Raw genomic sequence first — 23,540 nt, 5'->3', positions numbered from 1 at the left:
CCCAGGACTCAAGGACCATGAGGAAAGCCAGTGAGTCTCTAGTGTCCACGGTCACCATTTGGCTACCAGGAGACCAGGCCTGGTTGTCTTTCCAAGTTCAAGACCCACTAGATGTTCCACAGGATAGACCTGTGAAGTCCCTCCTACCCCAAGTCTGCACCCAGCCTACTGCCCACTCCCACACCCCACTCATCTGCATTCCTGAGGCCTGAGGCCTCCAAGGCCAAGAGTGTCCGGTGTCCTCCATGTAAGGGACCAAAGGAAAGAACAGTGTTTTTGTTTTCAGGAATCCAATGCTTGCTAATGAAGGCTACTCTGTCCCCTCATCTGACACACAAGGATCATTCTGTGTTCAGCTGGGGAAGAGCTGGTGTGGGTGGACAGGGATGTGTTCCTGTGTGGGGCCCATGCCCTGGCCTAGGGACTGTGACAGAGGAGACTCATCGTCTTCTGAGAAGCTCAGCTGTTCCCAGGAAAGGACCCAGGGCATCAGGACAGCCACACCCATGTGTGACAAGCCTTATCGGGCTGTCACCTCCTCCTCAGGCAACTTAGGCTGCACCCACTCAGGACAGGGTCGCTTTCTGTTTTTGACCTTAAACAAACCTTGAGTTCTTTGAGATGGACTGCCACCATCCTTCAGCTGAGCCCCCAGCCCCTGGTCCTCTCCCTCCTTGATTACAAGTCACACTGCCTGGATTCCCAGCGTTATGTTTTTGAAACATCAAACCCAGCTTCAACCAGGGGAAAACAGTTGACTTGATTTCTCCTTTATTAAAACTAAGGACGTCATTATAAAAACCACTATATAGAAAGACACACGCAGCAAGACAGCGCCAATGTAACACACACTGTTATTACATCGGAATAGGAAGGGGGAGATTACTGAAACCAGGGTCTTTTTGTTTTGCTTTGTCTTTTTTTTTTCCTGGCCTCTGAGACCCCCATGCCTGCTCAACCCGAGCTTGGCATTCCTAGCACAGAGATAACTTCCTGCTCCATCCTGTCTGCTTCCTTTGTTCCACTGACCTAGTGAGGAGCAAGTCCTTTGCAGGAAGGCCTCTTGCGTCTTTAGGGTGGCTGGGCTCTGGTCCTTCAGCTTTATTGGTTATTGCACGTCACCCATATGGTCACCTGTGGATATCAGAAGGGGGCATTTTCCCCGCAGCTTGAACACAGACAGTAGGGGGAAATGGGAAAGAGACTGGATGTGAGAAACTGAGACACAGGTCTAAAAGCTCATTAGTCTGATGCTTCCTGTGACGAAATGGGAGGCCATGGTAGCCCCGTGACTCTAGCTGCTGGCCCCATGCTTCATTTACAGTTGACGCTAACTGCACAGGGACCTGTATGTTTTAGAGGGCAGTTCTAGTGTGTTGAGGGTAAATGGGTCAGGGCTTCAACGTAAAGATAGGAGTGTTAGCCACTGAGTGACTGACTCATGGTTAACCCCATTCACTCATCAAGCATTTCTAGCACCGACTACCTGGCCAGAGTCTGGACTGGAAACTGGTGGAGTGGGACAGGCAACACCACCTGCAAGGTCACTTTTGTGGGAGGGACAGAGAAATGTTCCGTATTTATTTTGGGAGTTGGGAGTGTTTCTGTTAGGCACAGAATCAGGTCAGCAACCGGTCTGTCAGGGGACCACTGCATGTTTCCTGATGCAACCCCAGTGTCCACACAGGAGCGGTTTCAGGTGACACAGCAGGGGCGGCCGGGGCGGTGCTCAGCAAGTATCTGCTGAACAGATGAGGATTTGAGTATCGTGGGGGTGGTACGTGTCCCTGCGCCGATGGCCTCAGCTGTCAATCATTCCCACCACAGCCATGAAGTGCACGTGCACTGTTGAGGCTGCAGAAGGGGTAGGACACCATGGTGGCACCTGACACACAGTAGGCACAAAGCCTCGTTTTCAGGGGGTACAGAACATCTTTGCCCCTCACAGTCCTCTGACCAGGCAGACACTGACACGCATACAGCGAGCTGTGTGACTCAGCCTCGGGCCACTGCCCCAGGAGAGCTTCCCGGCAGGCGGCAGACAGTGCACTGGCTCCTCGCCTTTCACACACACAGGAAATGCTCAGGAGGCCACTCAGGTTGTCACCTGTGCCCGAATTCCTCCCAAGCCATTCCCGTTAGTGGGAACCGGGCAACCAGATTGAAAAATTAAAACAAGCCACTCAGAAATGTCTGGAAATCCGAGGATCTTCCTTCTCCTGGCCTCTTGCAGAGCATGTGTGAGTTCACAAGTGGGTGCATGTGTGTGCATGTGAGTGTATTTGTGCACACGTGTGAACATGTGCATGTGGTGCTCGTAGGTGTGTGGGCATACATGAGTGATTATATCTGTTCTCATGTATTTATGTGTTGTGTATATACACATGCATGCATGGATTTGTGCATATATGTATACATGTGTGTGTGTGTGAAGCTGCATGTGTGGACACATGAACAAGCATGTTCACATGTGTGGGTGCATGTATCTGTGTGTGTATACGTGTGTGTTCCTATGCATGTTTGTGCGTGTGTATGTGTGTGCTCCTGTTTGGATTAAGGCCTGTTTGCACACTGGTTACAGTCACTATCAGATGCTTGGCCACTCCCACAGGAGATGACCAAGCCATTTCCTTGGTGGATACAGCCAACCAGGGAGGAGTTCTGAATGGAGGCTCCAGGGCACAGATGACAGGGCATAACACTGATCACTAGGAACACAGAGTTCCCACTGGGAGAAAGCCAGACAGACACAAGGACAGTCCATGACCCTTTGTGGGCACACAGTGTCTGGAGCCTCTCTGCTTCCTGTGGCTACTGGTTGCTGTGGGCGTGCACTGCAGCCCGAGGCTCACGGGAAGAAGAGGACAGATGCCGCTGGAGGAGAGAGCAGTGAGGAGCTCAGCAGAGACACAGCTCAACAACTGTTTGGGACCTTGTCTCTGTGTCCTTGTAGGGCATGCTACTAATTGGCACATCTGCCACCCACAGATTTTCATCATGGTCACCTGGGGTCCTGTAGCCCACCCAGGTGCTCACACCCACATGGACACAGCTCTTGCCTCCAGTAGCTCTGGAGATAGCATTGGGTGAGACCCTGACCTCTAACCCCTGTTTGCCAAGTAAAGAGGGGGCTCAGAGAGGTTGGGTGGTGGCATGAGCCAGGGTTAATTAGCTGGGAGGAAGCAGGGTGCCCAGGGCCTTCTAAGTCTAGCTGGGAGGGAGCAGGGTGCCCAGGGCCTTCTAAGTCTAGCTGGGAGGGAGCAGGGTGCCCAGGGCCTTCTAAGTCTAACAGCTAAGGCTGTGTTGTCCTCTGGGGATGGGGGTACTCCTGTATCCTGGACAGTGTCTAGATTCTTAGCCTCAGACACATACATGAGCAATGCATCCCAGCAGATCCCAACCAGAAGCTTCATGGGAACCTTCAGCTATTCCCTAAGAGGACTCTGATGGGGACCCCCACAGTACCGTGTCTGCACGGCCACAACCCTTCCTGTGTCTGAGGAAGGAGGCTTCACTTCTGAGGAAATAGCTCCAAGCCCTGTGCAAGCATCTGCAAGAGTGTCACCCAGAGCCACCCAAAACCAGAAGTTGCCTCAACATCTGGTAGACTCCTTCCTCTCAGTACTGGGGAAACTGAGGCAGGAGGGCCTGGGCTCACTTTGCTATCACAATCTTTGTCTTATGAGCTCCAGGATCTTTTTCCCAGAAGAGGCTCTGCCTAGGGGCTTTAAGTGTGGCCCGATCCAGCCAGTCCATTAAGAACCCTCTGGGGTGATGGCTGCCCCACACATTAGGTTGTTTCGGCTGTGAGAGAGGATCCATGCCAATCTTTAATCAAGATTCAGACATAGGCTCCCCAGGCTGTGTGCAGAACACAGCAAAGCATCTGAGAAAAACAGGCTGGGTGCAGAGACAGAGGCCAGCAGGCCCCATAGGCCACTAGAGCTATCAGAGTGGCAGTTCCCACGCCTACAAATGGGGTCGTCCCTCTCTCATGTGGGTTGAAGAACACAGAGCCTGCCGGACTGGAAAGATCTTTATGTCCAAACACAGCACTATCAGTGGTGAAGCACTGTGTGTGCACCATTGCAGTGACCACAGAGATCCACTTGTGGATCTATCCCTTCACCTCTGCCATCCTGGATTGCTTACTTCTAGGAACCTGACAGGCATGTGGCTCTTGTGGCTTTTGTATTGGCTGCCACTTGCCTGGGCACACTCCTCTTATTTAGATCCTGTTTAGACCCTGGCTTAAACATCTCTGACTGCCCAAACCCCACCCAGCCTCCACGATATACCTTTGTGGGCTTCACAGGCACCCCCATACTGGATGTTCCCTTCTTGCTGCCCCTTACTTATTGTTCTCCACAGTGTGGGGGAGGGAAAGTCACCAACCCCTGTGGGGACATCACTGATTATGGGAGGATGCAGCTTCAGGAAGAATGAGCCACAGGGCTGAGGGCACGGATACTTTGGTGTCCTTCATAGGGGTGAGATGGCCACGTCTACATTGGCAATGTGGCCCCTGAGGATTTACAGAGTCACTTCTGGTGGATGTCCTTCCTTTCATGTGCCCCAGGGCAGTAGGTTTTGGGGCAGAGACGATGAGCTCTTTGGGCAGGTACCCAGGCTTACTTGGAAAGCCCCATTTTAAGTGGACAGATTTGCAGAACCCTCTGTTCTGGGTTTCCGTAGGACCCATCCTTCTGGCTGTGTGGTTTCCTCCCTTCAAGGTGTGGTACCCCAGGGCCAAACCCAGCCCCCACTCGCCTCCGGACCTCATCGTCACTTGGCCTGATGCGCAGCAGGCCTGTGGCTAGTGTGAGCTCGTGGGTGAGGCTCAGGCAATGACAATGGAGGACCTGGGCTGGGGAGGTGCTGCACTGTGAAAATGTCAGGCATGTGCTCCAGTGACACAGGGGGACCTGGGTTACGGAGCCTGTTACAACCTGGGAATTCAGACATGGACTCAGGTTCCTGTCATCCTGGGGCCGAACTATGGAGCTGATCACTTCCTGTCATGTAAATGTGGCACCCCTTCCCCAAGCTGCACTGTTTTCAATGACATTAGCACCCTCACCCCCGGGGGGGGGGGCTGTGACGTACACATAACACATCCAACCAGGCTGCCCAAAGATGTTTTCTCATTACAGCTGCAATGGGAACAGATTTAACCAGAACCAACTGTCATTGGTATGCTCCAGCCCCACTGCCTGGGACACAGGAAGGCTGTGCCCTGTGCCTTCCGACTTCACCGGCTCACAGTTGCTGGCCACAGCAAGTAGGTCTGAGCCACAGACAAGGACATGGCAAGACTCCTGAACCACACAGTAACTTGTACTCATCGAAGAACCGGCAGCCAGTGGCAATGAGGCTCAATTAAAAGCTAACTGACTGAACATATAGAAACACCCCGATCTCTCTCTCTCTCTCTCTCTCTCTCTCTCTCTCTCTCTCTCTCACACACACACACACACACACACACACACACACACACGTGTGCTCACACACTCAAGTTCAATATTCCAACACGTATAGGCCTAAGGGGGCCGCTATTGGAGGGAGTGGAGGCAGGGGAAACGTCAGTGTTTGGACCACGGTACAACTCAAGGCCCCAAATCCCTCTGGCTGGGATCGGCCAGGGCAGCTTAGTGTTGGTCACCTCAGCCCACACTGAGTCTCTTCTGAGAAGCCACCAGTTCCAGAGAGAACTATTGCTTGCAGGCAGGTGGCTCAGAGCCCCTTTCTTGCACCCTGTCCCCGGACCCTGAGTTTGCTCCTAGTCTCAGAAGTTCACGGAAGGGGGTTCTGGGCACAGGTGGTCTTTGCTCTCTTGTTATCACGCCACTGCCCCGGCTCTCCCCGGTGTCTTGGTTGAAGCTGCTCTTGGAGGCTGCGCCAGGTGCTCTGGGTCTAGCCTCCTCCATCCTGAGGCACAGCAAAAGGGTTTTCTGGAGAGAGTGAAAGAAAGGAACACCAAGCGTTAGAGCGAGGAAAAAGCCAAGAACGTATGGCATTTGTACTTGGGACACAGAAAGTCTGTGACGCTGTGGTTGCACAGGACGCTAGAGCTCCTGGCCCCATGCACGAGATAAGGAAAAGGTACGGAAGTGCCAGGACTTGTATACAAAACCCCAAACTACAATTAACTGTATACAATCTATCTGGAAAATCCAACAGGGCCCGCGGGCTGCTTATTAAAGCAGGGGCTGCAACCGTAAATATAATTCTCACTTTTAAACCATTAGATCAACTTGTGAGGCCAGTGACATTCATCTCCCACAGCTTGAGTAGATACTTGAAACTGTTCTAGTGAACACCAGTCATTGAACATAATTTTATCTTAATGGTCTTTAGCCTTTTAAAGTGCTCTGGTTTGGGTGAAAATATATCCTTGTGTAATGAGCTAATAATTGTTCAAAACAAATACAGATGCTATTCGTACGAATTTTTAAAAAAAAATCGTATTGTGCATCTTGGACTCACACTTTTGGATGGGTCTCCATGGCTTTGGGCCAGATAAAGTCATGGAAAGGAACCCAAGATCTTCCTGGACCAGAGATGAGCCAGAAGATCATTGCGAAAGAGCAAAGAGGTAAGAGAGGCCTGAGGACTGAGGACTGTGTTGGCTGAACAGTCTGCAGGCAGGACAACAGGGAGCACAGACAAACTCATCTATGTCTGTGCCACACGTCACCATGCTAAGGACAACTACCCAAGCCTAGTGATCTAGCTCAACAGTGAAGATGCTTGCTCCCGAGCCTGACAACTCACACAGTGAAAGGGAGAATCAGCTCTGAAAAGTTATTCTGTGACCCTCACACATGACTTTAGTGTATACACACACACACACACACACACACACACACACCGAGAAAACAGCTACCCAATTGCAGATCCCTGTCTTCCCAGAGACCTTTGCAGATGAGGATAACCACATTACGGGGTGACTAGCACAGGGAAGGTGAAGTCTACCCAGTTACAAGAGGGCCAGGGTGATTAGCTGCTTCCTTATCCTGTACTTCCAGGACCTAGAATGGCAACCAGAATATAGTAGGAGCCAATAGCTATTTGTTAAATGTGTGAATGAACCCAGCAATTTAGAGATTTAGAGCCGGGACAAGGGAATCATCTTTCCAACATAGGTCAGCAGAAAGATTTGCTTGATATGTCTTTGAATTACTGTCCCCGTGAGCCCTTCTTAAATAAGTCACCAGCAGACAGGCTTGGGCACATGAGGGGGCACAGGGGAGAATCTCTCTCTCTAGGAGTATGTTTGAAAAAGCCCAAAGGTTCTAAGAAGAAGACAAGAGAACAGGAATGAAAACAGGGAAGTGGTGTATAAATAACAGACCGTAGGAGGCAGGAGGTAAGGCGGAGGCGGTTCAGATAAACGAGGTCTGACTCATTTAGAGTTGGGGGTCTGAAGGGTTCTTCAGAAGTCTAAGTCAAATCAGAAGTGTGAAGATGCTGATGACAAAGGAAAACAGTGATCAGGAGAAAGAGGAGAGCAAGGCGTCGCCAGTGAGAACTGACATTGTTCATTGTGGGGAAAAAAGAAACAATAAATGATTAAGCCCATCACATCCCATTATAATTATGGAGGTAACCATGGTATCCAAAACACAGCTTTCCGAGTGATCAGAAGACATTTACACGGAAAATAAAACAAAGAAAACCCAGGCCATATGGGGGAAACTGACAGCCCCCACCAAAGCTATAAACGCAAAAAAAAAAAAAAAAAAAATGTATCATAAACCAGGACGGCAGAAATGGGACTGAGTGTGTTTGCTGCGGCAGTAGACATTAATGAGCCGTAAGAACTAGCTGAGAAAGAAGACGCTTAGTGGGGATTGCGAAGACATTTCACTTTGGGCCAAGTGACTCAGAAAGGCCCACACTTGAAGCCACTGGAGCCCACGCTTCAGAATGGTCAGATGGTAAGTTCTGCTCCGCATACTCTACCTCATTTCAGATGAAAGCATGCGTGATGATACACATTTGCAAACCAGGAGGAACCGAGGGTCCTGGTCGGAACAGCAGACAAAGGCGATGTTGGGTTAACTGGGCAGAGCCCTGTTGAATGCTCTCCTGATGCACAGTCCTGGGGTCTGTCCTCAGCACTGAATGAACTGGGTGTGGTAGGAATTTTAGGCTACGGAAAACAAAATAGGTGTGTGTGTGTGTGTGTGTGTGTGTGTGTGTGTGTGTGTGTGTGTGTGTTGAGGGAGAGGCAAAGAGAAGCAAGGACAATTGTGAAGATGGAGGACCAGTTACTATCAAAGTCCAACACTAGTGAATCCCTGTGCAGGACACAGCACAGCCTTGGTATTTACTCCACAGGAACAGTTTGGAAAGAGAGACAGATGGGCTATCATTGGTACCCCAGGTCTCTCTCCATGATACATGGAGTAGCCAAAATGTACATAGTGGAGTCCCCTCCCCGCCACACCCCTCACATAAATGTATATTAAATAGAATCTACCCTTTATTCAAGTGTTGCTGAAAAAAAAAAGTGTCGAAATTTCAAAGAGCAGAATTAAAACATTCTCTGGTCATAATACAACAGAATTTGAACAAACAACACAAGTCAGGTGTAAATGGCACACACTTATAATCTCAACTTGAGGCCAGTCAAGACTCAAACAAACAAACAAACATCTGGGGGCTTTGCTGGTGTAGTACTTGCTTTACAAGCATAAGAATGTGAGTCCAGAGCCCCAGCACTCACATAAAAATAAAACAACTGGGTGGCACGGCAAGTTCTTGAGATCCCAGAACTGAGGAGACACAGGATCCCTTGGCTTGCTGGCCATCCAATCTAGCCAAGTGGGTGAGCTACAGGTTTAGTGAGAGACCCTGTCTCAAAGACTGAGGTGGAAAGCGATTAGGGAAGACACATGCCATAGCCTCTACATGCATGTGCACAAACATGTACATATACACACTGAACACACACGCCAGAGATAAACAACAAAATAAAGTCTACTGCTGAAAACTTTATAAACACTTTAAAATAACTCCAGAGTCAAAAAATGGGAAGGGGGCTGGAGAGACAGCTCAGTGGCTAAGAGCACTGGATGCTCTTTTAGAAGTCTTAAGTTTAAATACCAGTACCCACATGGTGGCTCACAACCATCTGTAATGGGATCCAATGCTCTTTTCTATTGTGTCTGAAGACAGCGATAGTATACTCACAAATGTAAAATAAATAAACAAATCTTTTTTAAAAAGAGTGAGAGAGTGAAGAATAAAGATTGCAAAACATTGGGCAAGAAAAATAGAAGTTTCAAAAGTGGTCAAAAGTGAAAATAGCATCTCTAAATCTGAATGGTGCAGCCAAAGCTGCACTGAGAAGTGGTTTCATAGCCTTAGATAAGCCCTTCAGAAACACAAAAACACAAGTAGATCACCAGACTCAAACAGACAGGACAAAAAGCAAACAAAACAAAACAAAACAAAACAAACAAACAAAAACCGAGGAAGCCACAGGAAGCAAGGAAGAGATTAAAACAGAAACATCAGCCCATAGATGAAGCTCATAAGCAAATCTAGCTGTTGGTTCTTTGGACAGTGATGATGCATGTGAACAGCTTGATTCCATGTTGTTGAACATGAGTCCAACACGGTACAAGTGGGAAGAGACAGTGGTTACTGGGAAAGAAGGACCGTGTGCTTTCTGTTCAACTCCAGTCTCTAACTAGACTGACTCTCCAGAGACCCACACACACTAAATCTGTGGTCAGCAATTACCACCCCCTTGCACTGGCCTAGTGGTGTTGCCTCAGTGATGCCTCCTGCTCCAGGATGCTTCTGCTCTTACTCCTGATTATTCTTGGTTTCAGAGGCTGATGCTGCCCAGGTCCCTGATGGCCAACCCTTCCAGACATCTTCATCTCAGACCGTATTTCCAGTCACCTTCAGCCTCGGTGTTTTCCAAGGACTTCAATCACCACCTACATGGTACTCTTCTAGTTTGTTTTCTCATGCTGTAGTATACACCATGACCAAGACCAACTTGGAAGGGAAAGAGTTTATTCTAACTTACAGGTTACAGTTCCTCATGGAGTAAAGCCAAGGCAGAAACTCAAGGCAGATGCTTGAGGCAGAAACCAATGAAAGGATGCTGCTTAGTGGTTGCTCTGGGCTCACCTTACTCGGCCCATGGCCCCCTGCCTGGGAAAGATATCCTCTATAGTGGGCTTGGCCCCTCCTACACCAATAGACAACCAATAAAATGCTTCACAGACATACCCACAAGCCAATCCAATGGAGGCAATTCTTCAGCTCGCCTTCCCTCTTCCTGGGTGTGTCAAGTCAACACATTAACTACCAGAGGCTAATGTTACTGTTCCTCTTTCAGTGAATGTGAGAAGTAAAACAAGAAAACCTGTTATCTTGATCATGGGATCAGCTAGGCATGATTGAGAAATACTAGACCTGCTAACACCTGCTCGTGTAGCTTCCCCACCCAGGTTCAAAGTTGAGAGTTAAAAAAATTGCTAACTGCCAAGCTTGCCTAATGACTCAAAGATGCGACTAAGCCATGTACCCCGGAGGCTTTGAAATAACCAGAATGTAGGATGTATGGATAAAGCCATGTGCCAACTTTGTGGGTGACGGATGGTGACACGTGCCAGTGTACCCTGATTACTCAACCAGTGAGGAAAAGGGGGAAGGGCGTGGGTTTGGGGCTATAGAAATGGTCCTTTGCTGCTCGAATCTACGAAGCCAAAATAATCTAACCCTGTCTTGTCATTCACTCCCAGGTACAATCCGATGCCAGGTTCACCAACCTCACTTTCCCAACAGTTCAAACACGCCAGGGCCATCCTGTTTCTTCAGTGTCTGGGCACTTCTGCCTCGGGGCCTTTGGTCTCTCTACATGAACTACTGGCCTGACCATTGATACAGGACTCGATTTTTAACAGCTTCAGCCAACCCCACCTTTGTTTTTTAATTTTTTGTCTGATTCACAATTTATATGTATTTTTCTTTTTTAAAATTCATTCTTCTCTTACATATTACATCCCAGCCTCAGTTTCCCCTCCCACCCGTCCTCCCAGCCCCTCCCTGCCCCCGCCTTCCCTCTCCCCCAAATCTACCCCTCCTCTGTTTCCCTTTGGAAAAGGGCAGGCTTCCCAGGGATGTCAACTGAACGCGGCATGTCAAGTTACATTAAGACCAGGCACAACCCCTCATATAAAGGCTAAATGAGGCGATCCAATGGGAGGAAATGGGACCCAAGAACAGGTCATAGAGTCAGAGACAACCTTCTGCTCACACTGTTAGGAGTCTCACAAGAACGCCAAGCTGCAGAACCATAGTGTATTTGCAGATGACCTAGGTCAGACCCACACAGGCTCCCCAACTGTCATCCTACAGTCTTTGTGAGTCCGACCCCCACAGTCCTTCCTCCCCCTCTTCTGCAGGATTCTTTAAGCTCTGCCTGATGCTTGGCTGTGGGATTTTGTATCTGCCCCCCCACGCCCCCTCAGTTTCTGGATGAAGCCTCTCCGGCGATTGTGCTAGGTTCTGGTCTACGGGTATATCAGAGTATGATCACCACACCTGGCTTTTTAACATGGGTGTTGAGGACAGAACTCGAGCCCTCGTGTTTGAATGACAAGCGCTTTACTGACTGAGGTCAGATAACTCCTTCCCTCAGGGCCATTGCCACTGTCTCCCACATGACCTTTGGAAGCCTGTCTTAATGGTGTCTCCTATACCCTATTTGAGCTGGTGTTGGGACCACGGGATTAAGTCACAGGTCACTGCCTCCCTCCAGGACTCTGAGCTGAGACAGGATATAAGGACCTCCCCCCCCCACCCCCCCAACCCCCCCCCAGCAGGATCAGGAGAGTCCCTGCTATGTGTGGCCATATTAAAAATCAGGTCCTGGGAGACCTGACCTGGTCCTCAGCTCAGTGGGGTCTGAGCAGGAAGTCGGTTGATGTGGGGGATGGGTGGTTAGTGGACAGCCTGGTTGAAGACATCCAGAAAGCCATAGCAGACCTGGAAGGAGAGACAAAAGCTACTACAGGCCTCAACTCTAGATGAAGATCCTTAGACTCCATCCCAGAGCCCTGGGATTCTAGAAAATTCTGAGAAAGGCAAGTTAGGGCTAGGCAGGCACTACTGAACTAGGCCTTCTTAGAGTGCTCCCCATCCTCAATATCCCACTGTCAAACTTTACTAGGAAAGGACTTGGGCTCAGAGGGGACAGTTGGCTTGCTCAGGGTAAATATCCAGCCAGTGCTAGGATTTGGCGGCTGGCCCGTGGCGCTAACCACTGAGATACACTACTTCCAATCTGCACTTGAGCCAGGCAAGGGGAGGGGGGAGGGGCAGCGCGAGAGGAGAAGCTGCGCAGCTGCCAGGCAGGCTAGGCCAGCATCTGCAGCCTGGTTAAAATGAGATAGAGCACCTGGCAATTTGAATAGTAATGAACGCTTCCAGAACGCCAGGCGCGTCTGGAACAATAAAAAAGCAAAGGGGAGATGAAAGCCTCCTGCCTAACTGCAGGTGAAGTGTGGACACGGCTCCTGAGATGACAATAGCTCATAGCCACTTAGCGCCAGCTGGATGCCTGGCCAGGGCAGGACCGTGACACATTTCCTGGGGTGTTCTCCCAGCAACCCTACGGTTGGGACAGCTTTAAGTACATTTGACAAGGGAGCAGAAGGCAGGGGATGCTGGGAGAGCCATGGGGTGGTGGTGGCAGATGTGGTCCCCGCCAGTGGCAGGTCTCCAGTAGGAGGCGCTATCCCTGCAATGATGTATAACACATTCAGACGCCGCAGGCTCTCATTGGGGCTGGACCAGGATGTGAGCAGGCCAACACCCACCCTTAAGCTGCAGGAGAGCAGAGCGTGTACCACCGCCACCCCGCCCCCTGCCACACCCTGGGTAGACAGATGCAGGCAAGACCTCTACGCAGGTCCCCTGCCCACATCCCTGGGAACTGTGGTTCCACCTTGCAAGTTGGGGAACTTGCAGCTGGGATTCTGTTCAGGATCCTAACGAGAGGCGTGGTCAGTTGAACACAACCAGGACAGTGTTAGAGATGAAAGGTCTCAGAAGCAGTTAAGGGCACCGGCTACTCTTGCAGAGGACCCAGACTTGATTCCTAGAACCTACATGGAAGTTCACAATGCCCTGAAACTCCAATTCCAGGGTGTCCTTTTCTGGCCTAAACAGGAACAGCCACACAAGTGGTACACAGACGTAGGCTAAGCACCTATATACATACACTTTAAGGACATTCAAGACATCCCTTCACTGCCTCCTGAAGGAGCAGAAGTGCCAACTTGATATTAGGGTCAAAACAAGCTATGGCCCTGGGGTCTCTCAGTTCTGGAGTCTCTGGGTTCCAGGGTCCCAGGGTCCCATGACTCTAGGGTCTCTGGGCTCCAGAGTCCCTTGGCTCTGGTGTCCCTCAGCTCTGCTCCATACTGTAGAAGTTTGTAGTTTGCCTCTGCACCCAGCCTCCCTGCACCTCAGCTTTGTGCCCCTTCTTCGTTTTGAGTGAGTCCTGGATGGTCAGCAGGGACTGTCTTGGCCACTAGCAGTGTGGAGCAGGTCCTGGCTGTCTCCTGGGGACAATTCATAGCCTCCCCAACTCCCAGCTATTGTGACCCGCTTCCATGAGCCTCCTCCCTCAGATCTGCTCAGCAGGGCTCGGCATGGGTACGGTGTAAGTAGGCAGTCTCTGAAGGACGGGAGTGACCTTCAGAAGCCAGTGGCCGGTGCCACCTTCAAAGGGGTTCCAAGTCAGCTGCCACAGCCTCCAGCTCCTGGAGCAAGGAGGCTTCCAGGTCCAAGTTCAAGTAGCAAGAGGTAGGGTAACCCACTGGTTCCAACACAGGCTCCGGAGGGGGGAAGAGAGAGAGAGAGAGAGAGAGAGAGAGAGAGAGAGAGAGAGAGAGAGAGAGAGAGACAGCTGCCCAGTGCTTTAGTGAGGATCAGGTGGGGTCACCTAACAGGTAGGAAGAATGTAATGTGTGAGATGAAGGTGTGGATCAGTTGGTGGAGGACTAGCCTACCATTCACGAAGGCCCATGTTCTGTGGGTGTGGGAAGGCAGGAGGACCAGAAATCCAGGGCCATCCGGGGATACATGCAACTGTTTTAAAACAGGGTTCTAACACAACCCCTGTCCTTTCTATCAAAGAGAAGCTGTCTGGAAACTGAAGGAATGTCTTTGTCCTACCGGCCAGGGAGCAGGGATTACAGCCTGGAGGATGGGCAGTACAGCTTAGGAGTGGGGCCACAGGTGGGTTGTGCGCTCGGGCGCTCCCTTATTCTCCATCTTCCTGCTGCCCCCTCCCCGTTGCCTTTCTCTCTCAACTGTGGGAGGCTCATGCCTTTTAACACACACATCCTGGCTGTTAATTTTTAATGTCACTCTGGTTAATAATTGATGGTGCTGCTTTAACAGAAAACCAGTGTTCTACATCAGCTGTCTCTCAGCGCTGTCCTTCCCTCGAAGGCCTCTGTCTGGACCTGCCCACCTCCGGCCCCACGGGAATCAAGACTCCTTCATCTCCTGCATCAAAGGTTTCAAACCACTTACCCACTCTTGTCCCATTAGCATCTCCAGAAGCCCGGGAAGGTCAGGAGGTTCTGTGGAAAGGGGGGTCCGAGACACTGAGGGTCACGGCTGCTCACAGCATACAGAAAGAAAGGGTAGAGAGTAGAACAGGGTGTCCACTCCTGCCCTGTGAACTCTGATGATTCAGGTATGGCCTGTTCTCCTCCTGGGCAGGGTGCAGACCAAGTGGCTAGGGTTCTTACTGCAGTGAACACAGGGAGAGAGGGTCTACAAAGAAATGGCTTCTGTAGGGTTCTGAGGGATGAATAGGAGTTTGCTATGGCTGGGGAGCAGTGCTATTATGCATCCTCAGCCCTGACCTCCAGCCCAGTCTCAGGCCTATGTCTTGTGAATTGTGCGGAATACATTTATGGACCCTAGGGTGTCAACCTTGTCCCTGATTATCCATGACTATCTGTCCCTCTGGTCCTACTTGTGTTCTTTTAAACCTAGGTGCAGAATGGGACCGGTATCTGCTTTCTGCAGTCTAACCAGTTTGTTAGTCCCAGACTCAGCACAGACCCTCTGTCACGATTAGCTTTAGCAGTCAATGTCACACAAGCCTAGAGCTGCCTGGGAGATAGACTCTCAGCTGAAGAAATGCTCAGATCAGAGCAGCCCGTGGGCATGTCCATTGGATATTTTCTTGATTGCTCATTGTTATGGGTGGGTCTAGCCCACTGTGGGCGGTGGCATCTCTAGGCTGATAAGCCCATGCTATAAGAAGCTAGCTAAGCAAGCTAGGGGCGAGCCACTAAGAACATTCTCCTGGAGTCTCTGCTTTAACCTTCTGCCTTGAGTTCCTGTGTTGGCTTCCCTAGATGGAACCTGAGAGCCAAATAACTCTTTCTTTCCCAAGCTGTTTCTGGTCAGTGTGTTATTCCAACAACAGAAAACAAACTAGGACTCCCTCCTACTCTCCTCTCACATGGATGGGGTACAGAGAGAAGCTCCAGGGTCAAATCCAAGCACAGCATGTGAACATTCACTCCTGCATGGTACACAAGGACATACTATGTCCCACTGACCCCGCAACACACCCACATTCTGGTTCACAGTCAACCATGAATCAGAGAATACACACACACACACACACACACACACACACACACACACAGAAAGACACATATATACACACACAAACACACACAGAGACACAGAACACGCACACATACACACACAGACACAGACACACACAGAACATACAGATAGACACAGACACACATATACACAGATACAGACACACACACAAACAGACATAGAACACCCACATATAGACATACACATACAGACACACACACACAGAGAAAGACGTACATACACACAGAAAGACAGACACACACACACACATAGACTTAGAGAACACACACATACACATAGGCAGACAGACACACACACACTCACACACACATTGCCTCTCATCTTTGTTCACTTCTGCCTAAACAGCCAAAGACAAGCCATGTTTTCATGGGTGGTAACCTATCCAGCATCCCTGCTGGAGACCCACCTGTCCCTGGGGCATCCCATTCCTCTTTTTCACATGCGGTCTGTCCTGGCTACATAGGATCTATCCCTCCCTTCCTCTTCTCTGGCACCCAGAGTGCCCAGTGTCTCTGGAGTCTGCTATGTTCTCTTGCCTGCCCTGCACCCACCTCTTTCAGGTCCCATCCACATCAGAACAACCCCTGCAGCCCCCAACCAACCTGGGCACAGCCAATCCTGCCCTTGGCGCCACCTACCCATTGTGGTCCTTGGCCTCCCCAACCCCCATCCGGAGGCTCAGATTTCTCAGACTAATGGACTCTGCTCTTGTCTCCAGGCACCACAAAGAGCTCTCCCCCTCCCCCTGCTGTCAGCTGGGAGACACACTATTGCCATCGACTGACTAATGGCTTTTAGGAAGACAGAGTATCGGTCCATTACATGCGTGTTATCGATCGGGACACATCTGGGCTAGAGCTCTGTGAGGCAGCAAAGACGCACGTCCTCGGAAACACAAAAGGGACACAGTAGAGGCAGGGACACAGTGATTACAAGACTGAGACTTGGAAGTGCCTCTCTGGCCAAGTGTCAACTAGACCTCCATATGCCCTCTGACCTCTGACCCCATCCTAGGAATAAAGTATCTTAGAGGGGAGTCAGTTCCCTCACTGTGGGGGCACTGGTCAGGAAATGCCTAGAGAGGCCATTGGGAAGCTCAGAGCTCAGGTCAGGAAATCATGGGAGGAGAAGGTTGGACGCGGCAGTGGAAATGAGGCCTGTCCCCCTGTTCAGTAGCAGCGATGGGTCCCTGGAGTACAAAGATCCAGGGACCACAACAACCACAACAAATTCAACCCCAGGTCCCTTCTGTGTGGCTGAAGAAGCAATGACATAAGCTGTCCTCTCCATACGGTGGGGTGAGGCATGGGGCAGTGGTCCTTCCTCCAGCTCCCATGAGTGGGAAGAGACAGGTGGGTGTGGGCTCGCGTGGAGTCCTTCTCAGGAGTAGGTTGCTGTGCTCAGAGGGTGATAATAGGGATTCTGTCACGGATGAGGAGGGATGTCCCCTCCCCTCATGGAGGGTCATACCTGGCCTTTATGAAATGCCTCTTTGTTAAGGACTCATAGGTCTGGCATCTCTACTTACACGACTCTTGTGTTGGGACACTTTAACGAAAGCTCCATACCAGTGTGTGGGTTGGGTTACTTCGGTCCCCACGTCAGGGCTGTGTGAGGGAGGCCGGCTGGGAAATAAATGGATGCCCTGTTGCCAAGCTCCCATGCTCCCAGCATACCTGTCTGTACTCTCTCCATGTGGACAAGTGGAGGCTTACTCAACAACACAGGAATCCAGACCAAAAGCCGCCCTACCCCAGCCTGCTGAGAGGTGGCTAGCCATTCAGACCTACAGTCTGCTGGGGACTGAGGCTGGAAGAGGCATCTGTGACCTCCCAGTTCTATCAAGGTCACTCTGGAATGGTCTTTGAAATGGCTTCTCTGCCAGTCTCTAAGGTGTGTCTGCCCTTGACGGAAGGCATTGATTTATTTTCTAAGCGAAGTGGGCGGAGGTCAGTGTGGGCCTTCTCTGAGTCAGCGGTGGCTTCTGAAGGCCCTGGGCTCTGCCTTCTTTGTCCCTTGACTCCTAATCCTCAACACAGGGCTTCGACCCTGTAGGCAGCCTCCAAAAAAGCACTGGTTATCCAGGTGAGAGTTCTGTGATGTCTGCGGAGCCCTTGGTGCCAGTCAGGTTGGCACGGGAGCAGGCTGGGGCTGGGAAGCTGGAGAAGGGGAGCTTATGATTGCCCTATTAGGGACAAAAGACTTGGCAATGGAGAAGTAGTGGCCAGTCCTGCTTTCTAAGCTCCCGTGTCCTGGAATGGACTGGAGGTGACGAATGTCTTTCCAGAACCACGGTGGTCCCATGTGCTGGCCATCAGCTGCCTGTTTGGGGGTGACCCTGAAGGCATGTTATTTTTTTTAAATATGAACAGAATATACCCCCAGAGAGGCCACAGATCAAGGGGCAGGTGAGGCTATTTAAAGTGACAACATCCCAGCACTGGAGTCCCAATGCCTAGTGACAAGAAAGAGTTGACAAGCACTGGACACCGTGTCCTGGGGGGGGGGCAACAGAATTCCCCTACACTCGCCGAATCCCAGCTTCCTGGGCGGGCACAATGCTGCCTGCTTTTGAGGCATAAACACCCCAGCTCATCAGCACTAAATGAAGAAGGGATGCCCTAGGCCAACCCATCTTGCAGATATCTCCTGGGCAGACAAGATGCACCAGTGCATACATCCCTAATCCAGGAGCACAGCCACAGTCGACATGGGAACATATCAGGAAGTGTGGAGTTCTGAAGGGCAAGCCTCTCCCTGTTATAGTACATTTAATCATCAGCTTAAATGCTTTGTCATTTAACAAGAGGCTCCCAAATTCCCACTATTACTGGCCACTCCTGGCATGGGACAGGGAACCTCATCTCATGTGGGACACACATAGAAAACACTGAACTGAACCATTCAGGGCAAGCCTGGGTTTTTTTTTTCCCCCAAAAGCAACTTGACCGAAAGTTAATTAAACATGTATTCAGTAAATAGTAAGAGGGGGTGGAGGAGAACCCCAAGGAACCAAGGTTTGAGAAATAAAGGCTGTTTTATGGAAATGGAGACAATTATCAACCGTCTTAGAGGAGCAGTAAAATAGAGGGGTGGCTCGCGGAGAGAGGAGACAGATGGATTAATAATAACGCCGTGGCAGTTAAAGAGATGGCGCCCCAGAGTTGCATCGTGAGCCCGTCTGTAATGGCATCAGGCCCTGCAGCTGTGCATGGAGCTGTCAGACTGTGACCCTGGCGCAGGCTTCTTCCTGCCTGGAGTCCACCCTGAGGAAGTAACTCAAGTCAGGGAGAGGCCAGGGACAGTGAGGTCTTGGTGCACCCTTGTTTCCCATGGCCCTGCCACTGCTGCCTTTAGTTGTCACAGCAAAAGAAAAAAGCAAAGTGTGAGCTGTCCTAAATGTCACTCTGTGGGGAATGAGGGAACTTCACAACCCAGTAGATGCTAAAATGATGTTTAGAGACATTAAGGAAATTTGCATGATAATGGCCAATTTACTGTGAATAAAACTGGAATCCCACACAGCCTTTCAGGGAGAGTGAAAAGGCACAGGGGACAGCAGGAAACAACATCAGCCAGGTGGAGCCATGGCCTTCCTCCTCTCCATCGGTTACTAATTAAGTAACAGCAATAATAATAGCTCCTGTTCACCGAGAAACTGGCCATACCAGGACCATTGGAATCCTTGCTAGGAGCCCATGCGGTGATCTGACTTATACCCATTTCACCTATGAAAACACAGAGATTCCCAAGAAGCTAAACAATTGGTCTGAGGTTCTCCGCTGGCCCCATGAGGTTGGTGTGTCTGAACCCAGGCACGGTTCTGAGACAGCTGCTCTCAGCTCTGCAAGTTTGCCAGAGTCTAACCAGGAGATGGCTGTGTGTGTGCATGCGGGGTGGGGGGGGGGTTAAATTAACTGGGAATAAGCATGTGCCCTGCAGGCCTGCACTGACTGGCCTCCTGTGGTGGGGAGGGGCTAGCTGGAAGACAGATAAACCAGAGGGCAAGTGGTTGGCTGGTTGGGTGGACTGTCAGGAGGGTGTGCAGATGGATGGGTAAGTGTGTGGGTTAGTAGGTGGGTAGGTAGGTAGTTAGGTGGATGGGCAGGTAGGTGGATGGGCAGGTAGGTGACTACTTCTGCTGGGACCTTGAGTGCTAGGAACAACCTTGGTGTTGGCATCAGAGAAAGGACAGAGACCTTAAACTCAGGGCCCTGGGCACCAGGACAATCCATCAGGTCTGCTCAGCCTTCGGAAAGGGACTGGAAGAGCAGGAGTGAGCTGAGTTCAGATCACTGCTACCCCATGCCAGATAGAGCTTTTTATGGGGCTACTTGGAACCCTAGACTTCCTGTGTTTTGGGGGGGGGAATCCTTGGAGTCCCTCCAGGGATGGGTGAAGTTGGGAAACCACACTCTCCAGCAGAGCAACGTATCCCAGGTATCTCAGGAGGCAGATGTCCAAGTAGGGAAGGGACCTACATTCCCAGACCCTGGGTTCAGACATCGGCCATCCTGAATTCTGCTGTCATTGTCCCTGGGCCTTGGTGTCTTGGATTGGCCTGAGGACACTCATTGCGGGGCTGCTGGGGAAGAGACAGTGGCCCTGTGATTGGAGCCCTGAAGCCCTACTGCCTCAGCCTGATGTGCATTCTGTGGCTCATTCACTGAGCTGACCTTCACGGAAAGTCTTCAACACACCATCCCACAAGACACAGACTGTTCACTCAGAGTATGCCTACCAAGTGTTTGTTCTCGGTGCGGGAGCTCTACTGAGTCCTGCTTTCCAGGATTCCCTTCCAATATGGCAGACAGATAAACAGACACCAAACAGGAAACCAAATACAGTGCCAGGTGTTGATAACATATCAAAGGGACCAAAAGTGTGTGTAGAGAGTTCAGTGTGAAGGTGTCGGGAGATGAAGGAGATGGGGGGAAGGGGTGAGGACAGTCTTTCTGGGAGGAGACTCTGGGTTCAACCCCACCGGGAGGAAGGGAGCTAACCCCATAGTTACTTGGGAGAAGTGCTTTGTTGGGTGGGGAACAGCAGCTGAGGCCCTGGGGCAGGGAGGTCACTGTGCTGGGTGAGCGAGTGAAGAAGGTTTTGATTCCATTAGCTGGTCTTGATTCTGTTTTTTCAAGGGTCACTCAGCTGTGGGGCACAAAGGATGGGGACAGGAAGAAAGGCAGGTGGCTTCTGCCTCAGTGTAAGCAAGACAGAGATGGCCAGCCAGCCAAGCAGTCTTGTAACCTGGCTGGAGTCAGTCCCCCTGTGTTCAAATGCTGACCGCTGACTTGCTGGCTGTCCCGGGGCCAGTCACCAAACTGCTATGTGCCTCAGTTTCCTCATCTACAGACATAAGTGGTAGAGTGTTGGGCTGTGCAGATGTTTGCAACACCTCCTCCTGGAGGAAGGGGAAGAAACGCTGAAAAGTCACAAGACTCAGGGGCCATGCCAGGAGGTGACAGAACAGCGAACTGTCACCTAGAGGAACTGTCACCATGTTGCTAGAGAGAGAGAGTAACTCCTCAGTAGAGCTGACTGGGAGGTGCTCAGAGGAGTCCGGGGAGCTTTGGGAGCCACCACGCGTATTGGAGTAGACTTTTTGGTGATGGTGGCTCCCCGAGTCACCCACGCTTCGGCTCTGCCATCATCAGCACGATGTGGCCCAAACACACACGATGCCTCAATTTTCCTACTCATGAAGTAAGGACGATTTAGCCTTTGAGACCCTGACGAAATACATGCCAAGTCCCAGTGAAATTGGGAAGAGTGTGTGTGTGTGTGTTTGTGTCTGCGTATTACCCTACATATGTGCCAAGGACTGCCAAGGACGAGGATGGGGTGACCAGATGACAACTGACCTCTCTCCACCTGTCACAGGACTGGCAGGATGGGATGAGGAGGCAGATATGCTGAGCTTCATGAAGGGCACCAGCAGCTCGCTCCAGATGGCCCTGGGGGCCTGGGCTGGGGGTAACCATGCTCGGCCAAATCCTGCACCGCGCCTGTGCACCGGCTGACCCAGTGCATTGTCAGAGCATGCTCTCTGAGCATCCGCTATGAGCCAAAGGCAGCCCCAACATGGGCTGAGAGCCTGGAACCACCAGACACCTCAGGAAAACAAGCTTCTGGAACTATCAACAGGGGACAGTGACCACTATAATCTACAGACAAGGAGGAGGTTGGAGCACTTCTGCCCGAGGAAGGCAGAGCCCCGGGAATGGTAAGGGCAGATTCAAGGTGGAGGGTACCGAGGCCACAGGGAACGGAGGAGTCTCGGGTCATCTGAACAGAGTTCTCGGGGTCTGAGAATCTGAACTAAAGTTCCTCGGCAAAATTCAATGAAGGCAGCGAGTCTCCAACTCACCAGGCTCCACCATTCCCTAACTCAGAGCCAGAGCTGGCTGAGGCTCCGTATACCTGGCGGTTTAATTTGGCACCAGGTTTTGCCTTCAGCCACACAGTCAATTGTCTTCATAGGACCTAAGGAGCCAAGCCTATGCCGCAGCTCCTGGGGTCTTCAGTATTGCTACAGAAGTGGCAACTTAGGGGCCATCCAGGGCTTGACACTTATCAAGTCCCAGCTGGTAGCCAGGGGGTGACCCTGCTGCTAGCTGGGAGGCTGGTGGCATAGCAGGGCAGGGGTACCCGAGAGCCTAGGCAACCAAGTCCTCCCATAGCTGCCTGGGTCTCCATCTTGCAGGAGCCTTTGACCTGTCCTGCCCAACTGATCATGTAGCCTCAAGCCTCCCAAGGTGACATATGGGTCTGCTACCTCTTGATGACTTGGCTCCTTTGTTGGAGGCTATGTGACATAGAAGCCAGAGAGTCAGACAGCCAAGATGCAGAGGTCTTCTACGCAAGTCAGGATGAAGAAGGGAGAAGCCATGGGCTAAGCTCAGAAGATGTCCTCCTAAGTCCTGCACCCTTATTCCTCTAGTCTCCCAGGGGACCCTGGGGTGGCAAAGGAGGAGGTCCCACATAGCTGCCCAACCCTCTCCTTGTTTCTTCTCCTCTGGGAGAAAAACCCTGAAGTCTCATGAAAACTCATGGCATAACCAAGGACAGAACATGACAGGGAGGTTGTATGTGGCCAATGGCTAGAACATTCCCCCAACCCATCACATGTAGGCTTTGGAGCCATGGTTTGGATAGGCAGCCATGTGGTCTCAGGCACAACTACCCAAGTCTGAAGAGGAGACTAGGGGGGCAGGGATAGTTGGGAAGCTCTGGGCATACTCTTCTACACCTGCATCCCAAAGGCGCAGCATGACAGTTGGCATACAGTAGGTGCATAATATGTCCATGTTGGTGAAAACCAGTGTGGGGGAGGGGAAACACTGAGACAGACACAGGGCTCACAGCAGGTAACCCAGGGACATCAGGAGGCACTGTGACCTCCAGGCAGGCAAACACTTTAGCTGTGAGTATAGAACACTATACTGTTCCAACTGAAACCAGGGTGCCCCCACCAGGTCCTTTTGCCAGTGGGCCCTGGATGTTGAGGTACATACTTTGGGAACCCTCATCATTAGGTACAGTAAACACATTGCTCACTGTCTAGTTTTCTCTGGGTCTGGGTCTTGCTCTCCCCCTGAATGGTAGCTCTCCACACCCTCACCTCCTACCACAGGAGTCAGCCTGGGGCTCATCCAAGGAGAGACAGACAGTGGCTGTCTCCTGCATGATAGACAGGCATTTCCTGGATCCGTAAGCACAAGACTTGGTAAGTGCATCTGATTAATTATTCACACCATTCATTATTGAAAAGGTCGCTACCTGGGAGCTGCTCCAGCAGTGGCTAACAAGCTTGCCTGTACCTCCCGGGATAGCAGCAAAGATGC

The 23,540-nt window shown here is 51.1% G+C and overlaps 1 protein-coding gene across 1 annotated transcript in view; it reads right to left on the bottom strand.

Annotated features, from left to right (window-relative positions):
- Positions 1-831: 831 nt before the first annotated feature.
- SHISAL1 (shisa like 1) overlaps positions 832-23,540 on the bottom strand; it is a gene marked incomplete at its 3' end in the record, with an annotated part of 110,764 nt that continues 88,055 nt past the window's right edge. Inside the window, exon 7 of the mRNA XM_080939532.1 lies at positions 832-5,951. Coding sequence (XP_080795658.1) covers position 5,951 — 1 coding nt within the window. The remainder of the gene's footprint in view (positions 5,952-23,540) is intronic.

Source organism: Micromys minutus (genome assembly GCF_963924665.1).
Source record: "Micromys minutus genome assembly, chromosome: 27".
Classification (NCBI taxonomy): domain Eukaryota; kingdom Metazoa; phylum Chordata; class Mammalia; order Rodentia; family Muridae; genus Micromys; species Micromys minutus.
This window is presented reverse-complemented; position numbering and strand designations above follow the sequence as displayed.